We start from the raw sequence: 16,264 nt of genomic DNA on the forward strand, positions 1-16,264 counted from the left end.
TGGTCTCAAATAGGTCAATCACCCCTTCAGAGCTCTGCAAAAGAATGCCCAGGAACATGGACAACCTTCTTAGCTGCCTGGTGGAAAAGGACCTGGGGATGTTGGTTGACAGCTGAATATGAGCTGGCAATGTGCCCATATGGCCAAGAAGGCCAATACCATCCTGGCTTGTATCAGAAATAGTGTAGCTAGCAGGACTAGGGGAATGATTGTCCCCCTGTACTTAGCACTGGTGAGGCTGCATCTCAAATACTGTGTTCAGTTTTGGGCCCCTCACTGCAAGAAAGACATTGAGATGCTGGAGCGTGTCCAAAGAGGAACAAAGCTGGTGAAGGGTCTAGAGCACAAGTCTTACGAGAAGCGGCTGAGGGAACTGGGGTTGTTGAGCCTGGAGAAAAAAAGACTGAGGGGAGACCTTATTGCTCTCTACAGCGATCTGAAAGGTGGTTGTAGCACGGTGGATGTTGGTCTCTTTTCTCAAGTAGCAAGTGATAGGACAAGAGGAAACAACCTCAAGTTGTGCCAGGGGAGGTTTAGATTGGATATTAGGAAAAATTTGTTCTCCGAAAGGGTTGTCAAGCATTGGAACAGGCAGCCCAGGCCAGTGACTGAGTCGCCATCCCTGAAGGTATTTAAGTCATGTAGATGTGGTGCATAGGGACGTGGTTTAGTGGTGGACTTGGCAGTGTTAGGTTTACAGTTGGACTTGATCTTAAGAGTCTTTTCCAACCTAAATGATTCTATGACTCTTGATGCCTCATTGCTGCACCAAGAAGGTCCATATACCTCAATTGCCACAGCCATGCTACAGCAAAGAGGCTCAGTACCTACCTGCCTTATGTTGTGAAAGATCCTAAAAACCAGCAGATCTTGATTTGGGAGAGCAACGCACACCTTTGCTTCAAGAGATTACAAATGTGTCTGCTAATGAGCTTGGAGGCACATGTATTCTGAAGCAGATGCCCTAAAACTCCTTGTTCATATCCAAAGTAGTTATGTTATTTTTTTGAGGTAACCTCTGTCTTGGAAGGTGACCTCTGAAGACAACTACTTTGTAACCTTCATTGGTCAAGATTTTGTGATAATGAGTACAGCAAGTGTGGTGCATGGAGAAAATATGGCATCAGGTAGACCAGTGCAGGATAGCAAGTGATTCTTGACAAAGGGTATTGTGCCACTTTGCTGATTGACATTGACTGTTAATGTCTACCTGAAGGGCAGAATGTTTTCCATCCAGGAAGAGGCATCTGTTCTTGCTGTCCTGAAAAAGTTACAAGCATAGTATTTATAACTGCCATGTCAGGCCAGTAGAGCCTGACAGTGAGCAATCCTGAGAGCTGCTGAGAAGTATGAGACTGTTGATGAAGTCCAGTCTCACAGGCTTTCTATGTTGTGTTAGCAGCTGCTACCCTGAAAACAAATTGTGTCCAGACTTTTTTTATTCACTTTCCCAGGAGCAACAGATGTTGTGGAACACCAGACTTTCTCAAAGGAAGTTGATTCGCAGTAGCATTGCTGATAGGCAAGATATCTCACTTCGAGTGATGTTATGTGTGGTATCACCTAGAATGGGCAAACTGATTATATCCTCTAGGGTGGAGGAGGATTACTAAGGGAATGAGCAGATCATTAGAACGTCTAAGATACCTTTATATCTCCTGCTGTGGTATGGTAGCCTTATTGTTGAATGACAAAGAATATAGGTCATATTTGAAGGCAACTTGTGATGAGGGTGCTATATGCCAGAAAACTGGAGAAGCTTTCTCTTGAGTAGTACTGCAGCAACCAGTTCTGAAAAAGGGGTTTAGGGGGGAAAGGCTGATGTCCTTTACTCTTCTGTCAATGACCACATCTGGTACCAAAGACCAAGAGTCACCTTAGTACAGAACATGAGTATTTGTCCTTGCAGTCATTGTGGAGGAACTGGGGAGAAGAAATTTGCATCACCTGTAATGGTGTCACAAGCCACTAAAACTAACAAAAATTTTACATGTAAGGAGAGATGGTGATTCAAAGTAAACATGCTGAATGCCACAATTGTTGTCTGTATTCATTGTGTCATGTGAGGTCACTATGTAGAGAGCCAACAGCACATTAGAGATTGAATTTAAGATACACAGAAAACATGGGGTTAAGAGTTATCTGACAACACAAAATACAGTAAATAAGTGTGTCATGCAAACTCATTAGGTGTGTGCAGTGCAGGACCATCTTGAGGTGTATTTCTGGACAAGCAGCAGGAATCAATTCAGGAGCTGGTTTCAAGTGAGCTGATAGATGGAGAGACAGCCCAAGTGACTCTTTGTTGTGTTGTCGGTTTGCTGGGGTCCATGGCACATAAAGATGCCCTTTGCAGAAGGAATTTTATTTTCACGGTTGACTTCAATTAAGAGAATATTGTGTGAGAGCAGGATACTGTATGGCATAATTTGAGCACCCAAATTTCCTACTACGAGTTTATCAGAATGGGGTAAGTAAATAGTTAGAACTGTTATGTTATCCATGTAATTCCTGTTTTATACTACTAATATATTAAAATCCTCTTTTATAGCCTGCTGCAGTCAACAGCATTCTGGCTAATAAATTTTATTGCTTTCCTCCAGCAAGGAAGAAAGATTACTAGGAAGGGTCTGCTCTTCCTCTTTCTCATTTCAATACCAATTAGAGTGGGATTGAGAGCTCTGAGAGTGGCAGAGTGCTCTGTCTGTGGAATATCGCCAGCGCAAGAGATGAAGGTCTATTGTTTCTGTCCCTAAAGTGATATGGAGAGTCCTGGTCACGTTCAGTCTCTTCTGATGCCTTTTTCCTGTTGTGTCAGCAGTACAAAACGGTATAAAAGCTATACATGTGCCACAACAAAACACCATTATTTAGGAATGATGCTTTATGAACCTCTAATAGCTGAACTTAGTGTTGCTAGAGCACAGGGTTCGTTCAGCCTTAGCAATTAATGTTGCCCAATACACCTAACTGTATTTCTTACGTGAGAAGTGTTTCACATCTGTAATGCTTTGATGGATATGTGTTCTAGTTCTTGGGAACTGTAGTGAACAAGCAATGCTAACTTAGGCTTGTTTGGACAGGCCACAAATAATTTAATAATCCACAATCGAAGACATATAAGTCATAGTTTGAAAAATGATAGTTTGATAAGCTTTTTTGCTGTTTTTTAATGTTATGCTTTGCAGCTTCAGAAGCTTCTTACTATGGACCCTACAAAGAGAATTACCTCAGAGCAGGCTTTGCAGGACCCCTACTTTCAAGAGGATCCTCTGCCTACATCAGAGTACGTATTCCCTCTTCTGTGCTCTTCAAGGGTGTCTTTTTTCTGCTAAATGCTAATCCCTGAAAATAGATGACAGCTGAAAAATTCACAGATGTCTACCTATATCTACAAGAAGTAGGAGCTCAGGCATGCTCAGCAGAAACTATTAGTGTAGTACTGGAGTGTCTGTTATCTACTGGTGCCAGAACTGAGTGGTCGTGGACAATAACCCAGTACCACACTAGTGTTGTAATTCTGAACGTACTTCCAAAGCTAGCATGACAATATTATTGCAATATTTAGAGAATTAAACTGTGTTCTGTTCTGCCTTACACAGCCTCACAGAGCCCTCTTGTCTGTGCCTGGTTTCATTGTGCCCTGCCTGGGACTAGGGCAGTTCTCTGACCTACAGCCCCTTGCCATGCCCTCTTGCACAGGGTGACAGTATGAGGAGAGAAAAATGAAGAGATTAAAGACCTCTTAAAATCTCACAGGTCCCTTCTTCAGAAGACTTGAGAGGGCAGATTTTATATCTCTATATATTTTATTGTCATGAAAAATTGAAATGATATATTCAGTTCCTACTGGCAGTCATTGCTCTTCCATTTTCTCTTCTAAATTTTTTTAAATGTGGTGATTCATAGCATTATGATCTGTAGGAGCTGGCTGCAGGGAGACTTCCACCTTTGCTTTCACTGATTCCTCAGCTAGCACGCAACACTAAGAAGAGGGAACAGCCACTGGAATGCAAAAGGAGTCTAGTTGAGACTAGTTGGGTTTTTTTCCTTTCTTTTTCTGTTTGAAAAAGCCAAACGCTACATAGCAACTAGATTAGGAATTGTTTACACACTTTAAAAAATCGTGTCACGTTGATTGTATTCTGAATGCTGACTCAGAAATCTAAGAAATTGATACTGGTCAAGATCTAGCCCTAATTTTCTATTTAGTGTTTATCTGATAGCTATCCTATGTAGAGCTATAGCTTCCAATGAATTACAGGATAACATTATGATAGTCTCTGCCACAAACATTAAGGAATATTCCAAATCCTATTAGCCAAGTGACTTTAAAAGCTATCTTTCTTTCTCTCAAAACAAGACCTGAGAAGCTAATTGAAAGTAACTTTGCAGTTGTGATCGGCAAATACATTTAAGCCACTGTAAGCCAAGGTGGACTCATAAGACATTAATACTCTTTGGATCAAGCCCTTTATTCAGTGAGCCATGCGTGTTCCAGCCAGGTGTTGCGGAACCTCTGACACTGCGTTTGTTCATTTTGCCATCTGGATCAATAAATGGTTGTTCTGGCATTCGGACGTGTTCAACCATGCCACGATTTGTGAAGGATGGCCTCATGCCAACAGCAAAGAGATCTGACATTATGATCAGCACCTAGCTGCGGGCATCTGCTGCTAACTTGGGTGCTTGCAGTGCCACTCACTTATGGAACCAGGACTCACAAATACAAGAAATTAAATTGTGTCATATTCACTTGTTTTTAGTGTAACATTAAGTAGTTGTATGTGATTTATTTGTAGTAGTTGTATTTGATATATTTGTTGAGTGCTTGCTGTTCACTGTGTTTCAGTGTATTTGCTGGCTGTCAGATTCCATATCCTAAAAGAGAATTCCTCAATGAAGATGAACCTGAAGAGAAAGGGGATAAGGTATAATAAACTCCTTTTTTTTTTTTTAACTATGCAATAAGAGAGAGTCATGGTGCTACCAAATGAAAACTAATGAAACATGAAGAGTTAACAAAATAATGTGTTTTCCAGGCAAGGCTCTCTTCAAACTGCTTCCCAGACAGATTAAAAGTATCGGATGACTTTGGGGAGTGTTAGGTAGTATCACCAGCATGATTTGCCCTGACCTGTGGGGAATGAGCTGGATGGATTGTTCTGTCAGCAGTAGCCTACTTTCAGCTGCCATCTTTCCAAGAGGACCTTGCTACCTCCTCCTGCATCACATGGTGAAAATACATTGTGATCACATGAAAGGAATGGCATTTCCATTGTATGACTGGCATACATCCAGCCATTTGAAAGTAGATGGCTGTCAGGGTCTCAAATAAATAGTGGCAGCCTGCTTCTGGCACTACATCAGAACATTTCATCCATCTGCACACAGTTTCCTGACCATGTTTTAAGGGCCCTCAGACAAAGGAGTAATGAAGAGCATGAACTGTTCTGGTAGGAACAATCCGCTCTGAATAATCTCTTTCTCATAGCCCCGTAGACATGGGCAAGAACTTGTTTGCGTGCATAATGAATTGTGGTGTGTTTGCAACATAATCTGACCTGCTTTGTGTGTGTAGCTCAGCTGTGCTACGTGACCATAGTGATTGTCCCATCATGTTGTGAAGGCTGGACAATACTGCTGTAGTGTATGAAACAGCTTGTTATTGTCACTGAAAAGTGTACGCTGAGACACCAACAGTAATGTATAGCTAGCAAAACGTGAAAACAGCCTTAAACTGTAATTATCTGAGGACTACATGAGAAGGACTGTTAATCTTTTGGAGAAACCATTTGACTACATGCATCTTCTGTTTACAGATTTTCTGCGTAACCTGAGAAACTAGCAGACAGCAGATTTTGGTTTCGAAACAGATATTGTAGATTCTTCTGTACTGAGAACAAGTGGTAACGTCCTGGATTTTTGTGTCCAGATAGTTTTTTCAAAAAGAGGAAACAGACACCTAAGCAAAATGCAATGAAAGTCATGATACTGATTTGAATGTAATTTAGTTACTAGCTTTGCTTCAACTCTTACAGCTTCAAAACAAAGAACAAACCTTATGAATTAAAATTACTCTGGCTTTTGTTAGGTCGGTGCATTTATGAGTAAATATCTGTATTTTTCCCGGGAGTGTTGGGGACAAAAACAATGGCATGTTTGTAGTCAAAGCAGCCATTATATAAAGGGTCTGAGATTTCTGGAGACAGTCACGTATTTATGCACACTCCAATTTAAACTTTTTTCAGACCATTTAGGTAATTTAAGTCACTCATTAGCCATTGCATGTGTTCTTACAGTGCAGAAAACATGAAGGTAGAGGATGTTCTGAAAGTTGGATCTGTGCCATGGTTTGTTTCTTTATGATGTTGTTGCAAGTGAAAGGATATTTTTTTTTTATAACAGTGTTAGTTCCAGGTTTGTTTTGAAAACCGTAAATATCTGTATAGACTTTTGGAAACCTAGAGGAGTTCTCTGTTTCTTTATTTGAAACTTGCGCCTAAATTGGATAACCTTTAACATAAGCATCCATTCTTCAAAATGGTTAGTCATTAGTCAGCAAAGTTAAAGTTTTTGTAAAACAAAGGGGAAAGATTCTTTTCTCATTCAAATTCTGGTAGGTAAGTTCTGCTAGGTTCATTTCTAGATAGGACTGGAATTTCAGTTTGGTAATTCATGCCGGAGAGATGACACATGGTAATATGTTGCTAACTTCAGGTTTTTCATAAGTTTATTCATTTAAGAACCACCACAAATTAGACTGAGAACAATATTTTTGCTGGCATAAGCTGTATTTGTACTCTCAGGTGATGCAGGTAGACCCCAGCCAGAGGCTGACAGAGTAGATCTCAGTCTCTACCCAGGCAGTAGCAGTAGTAGCTGCAGTGAAGAACAATCTCAGATTAATCAGGTAAATTTTGTGCTAATATCCAAAGCATGAAACATGGGAGCTGTGACAAATTGCTGTCTTTAATTGTAAGAGTTCCTGCAATATTTGTTTACACATAACAAAAATTACAGTTTTTCAGCTTTCACAGTAGCAACCACCTCACTCACATCCAGATATCCCTCTGAGAACACAAATTTCAGAATTCTAGCACAAATACCAACTTAGTTATTGATACTTGTTTGCATAATAAACTACTTCATAACATTTTTTTTTTTACAAGATAACTTCATTAAGTTTTAAAATCATTAAAGTTAAATTCTCTTGGGAAACAGAATGTGACTAGGTGGGATTTGAGGACTACAAGCAGGAGAATACGTTATTGGTTTTGCTAAATGTGAAATGGAAATGCAAGCCACCTCTAAGTCCTTGAAGAGGCAAGGCGGCTTTGTAATCTTAAATGAATAATACATCATTGCAAATTTTATCTGAATGTCTTTTAGGAGATTTTTGTGATGAATGGCATAGATACAGATCTTTTATGTCATTTATCTGAGCTAACTAAATGCTTTTCTTTGCAATTCTCTTATATGCTTTAGCGCTGTGTTGGAGGAGCCGTCCCTGGTGCTCAAAAGCGGATGAATGGGTGGTCTTTCCTTGTAACTGTCTAACCTCAGAGGGCAGAGTTGCACTCTGCTGGTTTTCTAACCTTCCCTCCAGTTCCCTAATATTCTTTGTAGCCTGTAGCCTTCTGAATCCAGAAGAGTACAATGTCTTTTGCTCTTGTGTTCCCCTTCTCAAGTTTTTTACTCCCTTTCGTGATACCTTTCTCTTTATCTCTTCCTGCTAGGTCCCAGTGCCATCTTAATTGTCTGGCTTCTCTTCCTTGGCTAGTCTTCTCATTCCCTTCAGATTCTTCCTTCAGCTGTTCCCTCCTCTTTTGTCTTCAACTATTTGTCTCTGGTCAATTTTCACTTTTCTGCTATTTCAATAAGATTTTCTGACCCTATACCTAGCACACCATGCTGGACTGTGTTCCCAGTATACCACGCTTTACAAGATACTTAAAAAGCACAGGAGATCAAAACAGCAATAAAACCCGTTTCTGGTTCTGTCATAGAATTTCCTCGCAACCTGGAAGAAATGGTATCATTTCTCTGGTCTCAGTTTGCTTACCTTTCTGGCAGTAATGCTGCCAGCCTCCTTCGGGTTATTGTAACGTGTTATTTGTGAAAGTTTGAGAAATAGTTTTGGTTCCGACTGAACAAGGGTGTTGAAGCACTTTGAATAATTTATCGTGGTTCACCACGTCTGCCACTGAGTGCTAGTGAAATTTTGGAGGTTTTAATCTGGTTCATTAGGCAATTACTGCTTTATAAGTGGTTCCTTCCATCGTTCTCTCTGAGCATTTGGCTAGCTGTAGGAGTCACTAGACTGTCCTTCCAGTTCTAGTCTAGCTTGCTTTGTTAAAAAAACAAAACCACCACAACAGAAAATGAAAAGTGAACTGCAAATGGGATATCTCCATAAAGTGTGCAAGAACATAACGAGGACGTGTTTCTCCTGACACTGTGTTTTCCCGTCGAGCAGGTGGGGCTACCTCTTTCTCCACAAGCATGGTGGCGCCAGGATTGGCGACTCCATGAAGCTCACAAAGGGGTTCGGAACAAGTGACCGAGTTGTGTCGCTCCTTCCCTTAGAACCAGCAGCAGCAGAATCAGCATCAGCAGCAAACGGCACCTCCGCAGCAGCCGCAGGCAGCGCCGCAGCAGCCGCAGCCGCAGCAGCAGAACAGCACCCAGACCAACGGGACGGCCGGCGGCGCGGGCGCTGGAGGAGGGGGCGCGGGCACGGGACTCCAGCACAGCCAGGACTCCAGCCTCAACCAGGTGCCTCCAAACAAGAAACCACGCATAGGGCCGTCAGGCGCTAACTCAGGCGGGCCTGTCATGCCTTCGGATTATCAGGTACCTCTTGAGTTTTTGCTGCGTCTGAGACCGTAGGGCCAAAGTGTTTTTTTCCCCCTTCCCCACAGCAAGAACAAACAGATCATGTTTTAATGAATTTCTCATGTAACCTGAGCAGGCGTGCTCTGATGTATTAGATAAAAACGTGAGTTTAAAGGTTTAAAGTAAAAAGGTTTTGTTCTGTGGTTACTAGGTTTCAGTAGAAAACCAGTACGAGTCATATCTGCTGCACCCTGTAAGGCACTGAGCACTAAACTACTCCAGGAAAGCACTTCAATGTATGCTTAACTTTATGTTTGAGAGTAATTGTACTGAAGCTATTGGAACTATTTCGTGCAGATAAAAGTTCGTTTAGATCAAGTTCAGGATACTCAGATCTTGGCAATATTAAAACCTGTGTGAGAAGCAGATCTGGAGAAGCAGAAGCAAAGTTAGAACAAAGCTCTCTCCCATTTGATTCCCGCTTATTCTACCTCAGATCATCACATGCATGAAACGATTCTGTAGTTTATTCTAATATCTTGCTAAGTTTACTTCTAATGTTAAAGAAAAAATGCACGTTAGCACAGCAATGATGTTTCGGTTCATCAATACGATTCATGCTGAAACAGGGCACAGAGACACACATGGTTCCTAACGTGACCGAAGTTGAATAGATTTCATGTTTTCCAGTACAGTAGCATTCATAAGTAAAAGCAGTATCACTGAATTATTTTTGAATTTTCAAACTTGTTTTTGCTTACTAGAATTATATTTTCCATTGAAAAAGTGACTTACACTAAATACAGAAAATATTGAACTTGCCAGGATATTCAATACTTTGTGAGTTTATACTTGCTGGGACTGTAATGAGTTGAAAGCAGAATAAGAGAAAGGTAGATATTAAAGGTATATTTTAAAAGAGGTTAGGGATTCTGTCGGTGACTAGCCTTCAAGAGGATCCCACCTTTGAGAATGATCTTTTCAGGCTACTTAAAACAAGCAGCTTTTAAAAAAAAAAAAACAAACCAGCTGTGGACTCGCCTTGATGTAGCCGTCCAGAGCTTCTCCACAGACAATTGATTACCTCAGTGCCAGGCGTTTTTCTCTCATTTCTGTTTTACTGTTTTAATTACAAATTATCATGAAGGCATTGAGGGCAATTTAAGGGTAAAGACCACTAGGTTTCTTTTTTGAAAAGTTCCAGACAGGCTTGAGGTCTGGACAGATCACTACAGCTGTCTGACTACACAGTATTTATGGCTGGCCTGTTTTGGTCTGTATTTTGAGGACTGATGTGCTGCATTTGATGATATCCATTATAGAATCCTTATACGACTCTCTGAGTGGTTGACAAACTTCCCCTCACAAGTTGCTAGCAGTCTAAATCTCTTTTTTTTCAGGTAGTTAGATTATTTTTTTTTACCCTCTATGACTCTTTCCTTCTAAACTTTTAACAGCAAAAGTATCAAAATGATGATCTGTATGTTTCCTTTACGTCACTCACTAAATGGTATGGTCTGATTATCCATTTTTACACTTGTGTTTGGCTATCTGCCCTTAAATTCTAGCTGACTGTCTTCTGTTCCAGAAAGGAATGTCTGCAATTTGTCCAAGTCTGACTTTGTTAAAAACAAATTCTCTTCCGTGGAACAAAAATAAGCATGGGCAAGTTAATGCATTCTTGTAGTCTTATGGCATTAATTTTACTCTATTATATTTTATTCAGAAGTAGGAAGAAGACTCCCTTTGCTTTGAGTTTCATTTAGCTTGTGATCTAAAGTTTCTGTTGAAATTTTTTTGTAGTTCACCAACCCCAGTATATGTTGCTTCTGCAACTGACAGTTTGAATTCCATGTTGGATTTCACTGAGCATTCCTTAATGATCTTGGGCTTTTTGCTTGGCATGGTAATAAACTGATGCTTTTCGTCCAGAACAAGTTCCTATAAAGTCATAGCATTTATCATAGTTCTTTTTCTTTTCTGTGAGAAGTTGCTAAAACTTTCAGAATTTTGAGACAAATTCCAGGTTTCAGACATTATGCTAACAATCTAACCATGCAGGCCAAGCATTGTCTGGTTATTGACAGCATACTTGCTGCTGGGAGACATCTTTTCCAAAGCCAATGTGCTTTGTACACTGACTCTTACAAACATGTGAAGTGACTCCATACAACTATTAGTTATATTGTTATTATATTGAGATGCAGAGGTCTGCAAGATTGGACCGTTATCTCTCTCTCTAGCCTTGCTGAGCTTCACCTTGAAAGCAACCTTCATATTCCTACATTAGACAGAAGACAGTAAAAGTAATGTAGTGTTTTTAGGGTTTAGTATGTTGTACAATTTATGTAAAATTAAAGATATAAAACTATGTACAGAAGCAAATGGAAGAAGTGTTTTACGCTGCCTGAACTTTAGGTTCCTGCTCTTCATCATCCAGCTGAAAAGTTGTCAGGAAGCTCTCACAGCTCTCCTGGTTGGGATCCATTGGTCAGATGAGACCACTGACTGGGATATTGCATTCACTAATGTAGTGGTTTAGCCCAGCCAGCAACTAAGTGCCACACAGCCGCTCGCTCACCCTTTCACACCCCCAGGGAATGGGGAGGAGAATTATAGGGGAAAAGGGAAGGAGACTCATGAGTTGACGTAAGAACAATTTAATAATAATACAAAATTAAAATCCATAATGATAAAATAATAATAAATGAATATACATAACAATAATAATATATATGAACAAGTGATGCAAAGTGTAACTGCTCACCACCCTGTGACCAATGCCTGTCCCGTCCCGGCAAGCGATCCCAAAAAAGATAAGTCCCGACACTGCAATTCCAGATGAGTGAAAGGCCCGAAAAGAGAGAGAGAAAAAGAGAACACTGAGAGATCAAGGGAGCCCTCGGAATAGCAAGAAAGCTTCTTCCTGGTCAACCCTCATCTTGGCATACTTGACTTGACGTTGCATGATATGCAACGTTGGCCAATTTAGTCCTCAATCCTAAATCTAAGTTGAAACCATAAGGAGAGTTGTGGACCCTTTGTCCCGGCTGTGCTCCCCCCACTGGCAAAAACACGACAAGCTGAAAGGTTCTTGATGTCTCAGTACCAACTGTAATATCATTAAGGACTGCTCAGTGAAATCCAACATGGAATTCAAACTGTCAGTTGCAGAAGCAAAATATACTGGGGTTGGTGAACATCTGTAAACATCAGTGCTCTATCAACGTTCTTCTCATAACAAATCCCATACTAAATCCAAAACACATAGGTCTTCTAGCTGCTAAAAAGAAAAACTAACTCTGTCCTAGTCAAAACCAGGACAACTTGAGTAGATTCTCGGTCTGTGGAGGATGTTGTGTTCTTAACGACTCGTTGTCTCCATGAGATTTCCATTCAGAACTCGAAGTTCTCCAGAGGCTTTCTATAACTCATAATCCTGATATTTAATCAGAATGTAGGTTCTTAGCACTTTTCCTAGGCAACTGCTGTTGCCCACAGTCTTGCTGATGACCCTTGGACATAGCTGAACCATCAACTAGACAGTAAACAGAACGCTATTGAGTGTCTGCCTGACCCTGCACTTCACTTAGCTGGAAACAGTTTGCTGATTGCAAATAGTTTGGAGCTTTTTGTAGCCTTTCCTTTCTTGTGGATTGGGGTGAGGTTTACCTTGCTAGAGAGTCTCCTATCCTTTGAGCAGTACTTTTCATGCAAAGTGATTTTGCAGCTTGCTTTTTTTTTGCAGCTTTACGTTATTGTAGCTCATTATTAATTCTGGACAGGCAATGGATATGGTCATAAAAGGGGCAAATTCAGCGGACTGATCTATGAATTTGGCTTGCTGAGGTTGGGGTCCACTGTGCTAACATCCCAAACAATGGAGGGGTAAAAAAAAAACATTCAGGAAAAGGAATGCTAGGTTATTGCACATACACATGCCCATCTTTAAGCAGTTGTCCTTGTTTCCAGTAGATAAGGTAGCAGATTGAAAGACTCACCTAAAATTTTATTGGTTTATCCTGCTGGACATTTTTTTCATTTAGATAAATTGAGTAATTCTTAGGTCATGGTTGTCTTCTTCTCAGGAACAGAATAAATTGTTTCTCTGTAACATTTAGTATTACCTATCTCAAAAAGGGTGTTTGTGGACTTTGTTTTTCCTTTAATAGCGCTTACAATAATGATAGATGTAAGTTTAAGAAACAGCTGAATTTTGAAATGGAGTCTGCTCTGTCTTATGTCTTGTATATTTTTCCTTCAAAAAAGGATGCGTACATGCTGTACTTCTAGGTGTCTGCCAGTGACCTTGTGTATTTTGTGTGCTGTGTGAAGACTGATCACAGGTGATTGTTGACTCAACTTCTCCGACAGTCACATTTTAATGAGCTTCAGGGAGGTTAAAAGTTTTCTGAGCTGCATGGTCCTAACAGGCTGGTTCTCTTTCCTCTGATCCTACTCTCTTTCCCCACAGCACTCCAGCTCACGCCTGAGTTACCAAAGCAACATTCAGGGATCTTCTCAGTCCCAGAGTACAATGGGCTATTCCACGTCGTCTCAGCAGAGCTCCCAGTATCACCAATCTCATCAGTCTCACAGGTACTGAGAGAGCTAACAGACTGCACTCAGAAAGGAACGGACTAAAAGCCAGAAGACTCCAGCAATATGAAGTTCGTAACAATGAGAAGAACCAAAAATACAGACAATGATGCAGAATTAGAATTCATGATGACAAAAGGAAAACTTCACTCACTGAAGACATTTTTTTTCTCCCCCCTCCCTAGTCCCTTTATTGCCATAAAGGAGATTCTTGTGAAGTTTTCCTTCCTCCCTGCCCTTGCATGTGTGCTCCATTGTGGTTACTCTAATGAACCCTTCTGATCTGAACCCAGCACTTAACTTCTTTAACCTTTGGAATTTTGAAGGATTCCTGGTGCACCTTCCTTATGCTGTAGTGATTGCCATAAATCTGTCTTTTCAATCTCTTTGATGGGATTTTAAAGTTTTAAAATCTTGAACTCCCAGGCTTTCAAGCTTGTATATAGTTAGTTTTATACTAGGCAAACCAGTTTAGCTATACAGGTATATTGCACCTTTTTAAAGCACTATGTTATTTTCACAGGATATTACTGTTTTGCTCATGGATGTCAAGAACAGCAAAATTTTACTGTTCCAGAGTATTTTACTATTCTGTTTTTATTAGTCTAGTTTTCAGGCGAGGTCTTAAAAATAATAAAAAAATAAAAAATAAAATAAAATAAAAAAAAAGAAAAAGGAAAAAAGAATAAAACCCACCCAAGTCTCGGCAGCAACAAATATGCTTCATGCTACTGGACTGAATGCCGAACAGAAGATTGCTGATATTTCTTAACTCATTCACATTGAATTCTGGAAATCACAGTGATCATGCTCTGACTAGTTTTAAATTAAGCGTTATTTTAAATGAAACCAGGACAGTCACATAAAAAGGAGATGCTTTCAGGATCTGTTGGAACAGAAGAATGGAATGTCTTCCCAGGCTGGACACCAAAATAGTCAGGAAAATGTATTTACTGCCCTCAAGGCTCAGTAGGAATGTGGATGACGGGCTTGTTTTTCTGTTAAGCAGCTGATTAATGTATGTGAGAGTTCTATAAATTTAGCTTTCTTTCACATTCCTGAGTCAGTTTTCTAAATATAAAGGTGACAGAAATACTAAGACTTTCAAAAACAAATGCATTTAATCGTTTTATGTTAGAGTTAATAATTAAGAGAAATTATTGTGCAGTTTGAAAAGCATGTTGAAAATTGTTCCTTTTTCATGTTTCTAATGCATATTCTGTGTCCCTCACAGTGCTGTGATTAACCCAGATTAGTTACACCAGATGCGGTTGATTGCACTGAAACGTTTCTTTTTCCCTAGAGCAAACATGTTTTGATTGTGCCTAAGGACTGTAAGTGGATGGGTAGCTGGCAGAAAATCCCCAGTAAATAAGCAAGAGTTCAGAGCATAATCAGAGGATCGTTGTCCAACTTCTGCAACCACAGTTATTCGGAGAGACACAACATATAATTTGGGACGGCTTCATTTTTCCTTCAGCCTTCTCAAATAAGGCTGGCTGTTGTTGCAGAAAACCTGGAAAAACGCATTTAGAAAGCTACTAGCAATGTAACACCAGTGAGCTTCTACAACTGGTGACCAGAGAAGAGGTAACGTGAGAAGAGTTTATATGTAAACAGTTAATATTACAGGCTTTTGTACCGCAGTGTGTTCTCTTCTGTCCTTTGTCCGTGCAAAAAACTTGTATATACCCATACACATTCACACTAAAGTTGTGATCAGGCCTTGCGAGATGAGTAAATCTGTTTGCTCTGAGGAGAATGCTTTTCATCACAGCTAGACATGTACATGTTTCTACTGGATCTGATCTCCCAATCACCTTTAGTGCCCCCTTCCCCCTCAAACACGTGTTGTTTTCATGCCTTTTGTGAGCAGTTGGCTTGCTTTGGCCATATCTACCCTCATGTGGTTTTGACAACACCCAGCTTCTCTGGAAAAGCAACTAAAATCTGCTTTTGTCATCAAATGGGTAAGAAGGTTGTGAAAATGAAATGAAGCAATTTGAAGGAAAAAATTATTCTTAGGGAAAAATAATCTCTCAAAGGATACTTTCAATGTGTAACCCTTGAAATGCTACATATAATATATGTGCTCTAGTTTGAAAGAACGGATTTTAATTTTTCCTTTATTTTATTTCATTCTTTCCATAAGTGGAATGTCTCGTCTCTTACTGATGTTAGGATGAGGTACCTTTGAGCTAATGGACATTTGGCCAATGCCATAAAGTAATACATATTTTATGGTTTTGCAACTTGAATTTCACATTTCTTGAAATTAACCTTTGGCAGAGTAGTTTTTCTCACTTCTTGTTCTTTTCACCCTTCTGTTCTCTCAAAAGTCTTTTGTCCTTTCCATTATAGTTATCTAACATTTCTTTCCCCTACTGTGACCTGCAGCTGATCATCAAAATGCGTATAATGTCAGGAGGTGCCAGCAAGACATATTACTGTACAGGTAATTAAGGTGGGCTCTTGTGCCAATAAGGAAAAAACATGGTGTATATTAGTCTGTAGAGCGTGAAACTTCACAGCGCTGTAAGGTGCTTTCATTGAGTGAGCTTCCAGCTTCTAGAGCAACTGCCATGAACCTCTCCCTAAGCTGAGCTGGCGTTTCTGCCTTGGTTAGTCCGATAGATGGCCACGTGCTGGTCCTCTCTAGCTCCTGTGCCCACATGCAAACCCAGCTGATTTCCTCTGTTGCCTTCAAACTCACAACTGAGAGGAGAGCGAATAAAAGCAAAAGCGTTTTCTGCGAAACGTCGGCTATGCACACCCTCCTAGTTCCTTTCTGGTGATGAAATAATTGGCCTTTTCTCGGGGAGCTGGA

At 40.2% G+C, this 16,264-nt stretch overlaps 1 protein-coding gene across 3 annotated transcripts in view; it reads left to right on the top strand.

Moving 5' to 3' along the window:
* Positions 1 to 14,073, top strand: part of CDK19 (cyclin dependent kinase 19) — a 132,783-nt gene extending 118,710 nt beyond the window's left edge. For 2 of the 3 annotated variants that reach the window (XM_086631264.1, XM_086631267.1), the window contains 4 exons: positions 3,189 to 3,286; positions 4,853 to 4,931; positions 8,590 to 8,856; positions 13,313 to 14,073. In XM_086631264.1, coding sequence (XP_086487390.1) covers positions 3,189 to 3,286; positions 4,853 to 4,931; positions 8,590 to 8,856; positions 13,313 to 13,444 — 576 coding nt within the window. In that variant the 3' untranslated portion in view covers positions 13,445 to 14,073. Of the gene's footprint in view, positions 1 to 3,188; positions 3,287 to 4,852; positions 4,932 to 8,589; positions 8,857 to 10,295; positions 10,349 to 13,312 lie in introns of all 3 variants that reach the window. The other variant, XM_086631266.1, reaches the window with a different exon arrangement.
* The last annotated feature ends 2,191 nt before the right edge of the window (positions 14,074 to 16,264 follow it).

The sequence above is a fragment of the Tauraco erythrolophus genome, chromosome 2 (genome assembly GCF_009769465.1).
Source record: "Tauraco erythrolophus isolate bTauEry1 chromosome 2, bTauEry1.pri, whole genome shotgun sequence".
NCBI classification, from domain to species: domain Eukaryota; kingdom Metazoa; phylum Chordata; class Aves; order Musophagiformes; family Musophagidae; genus Tauraco; species Tauraco erythrolophus.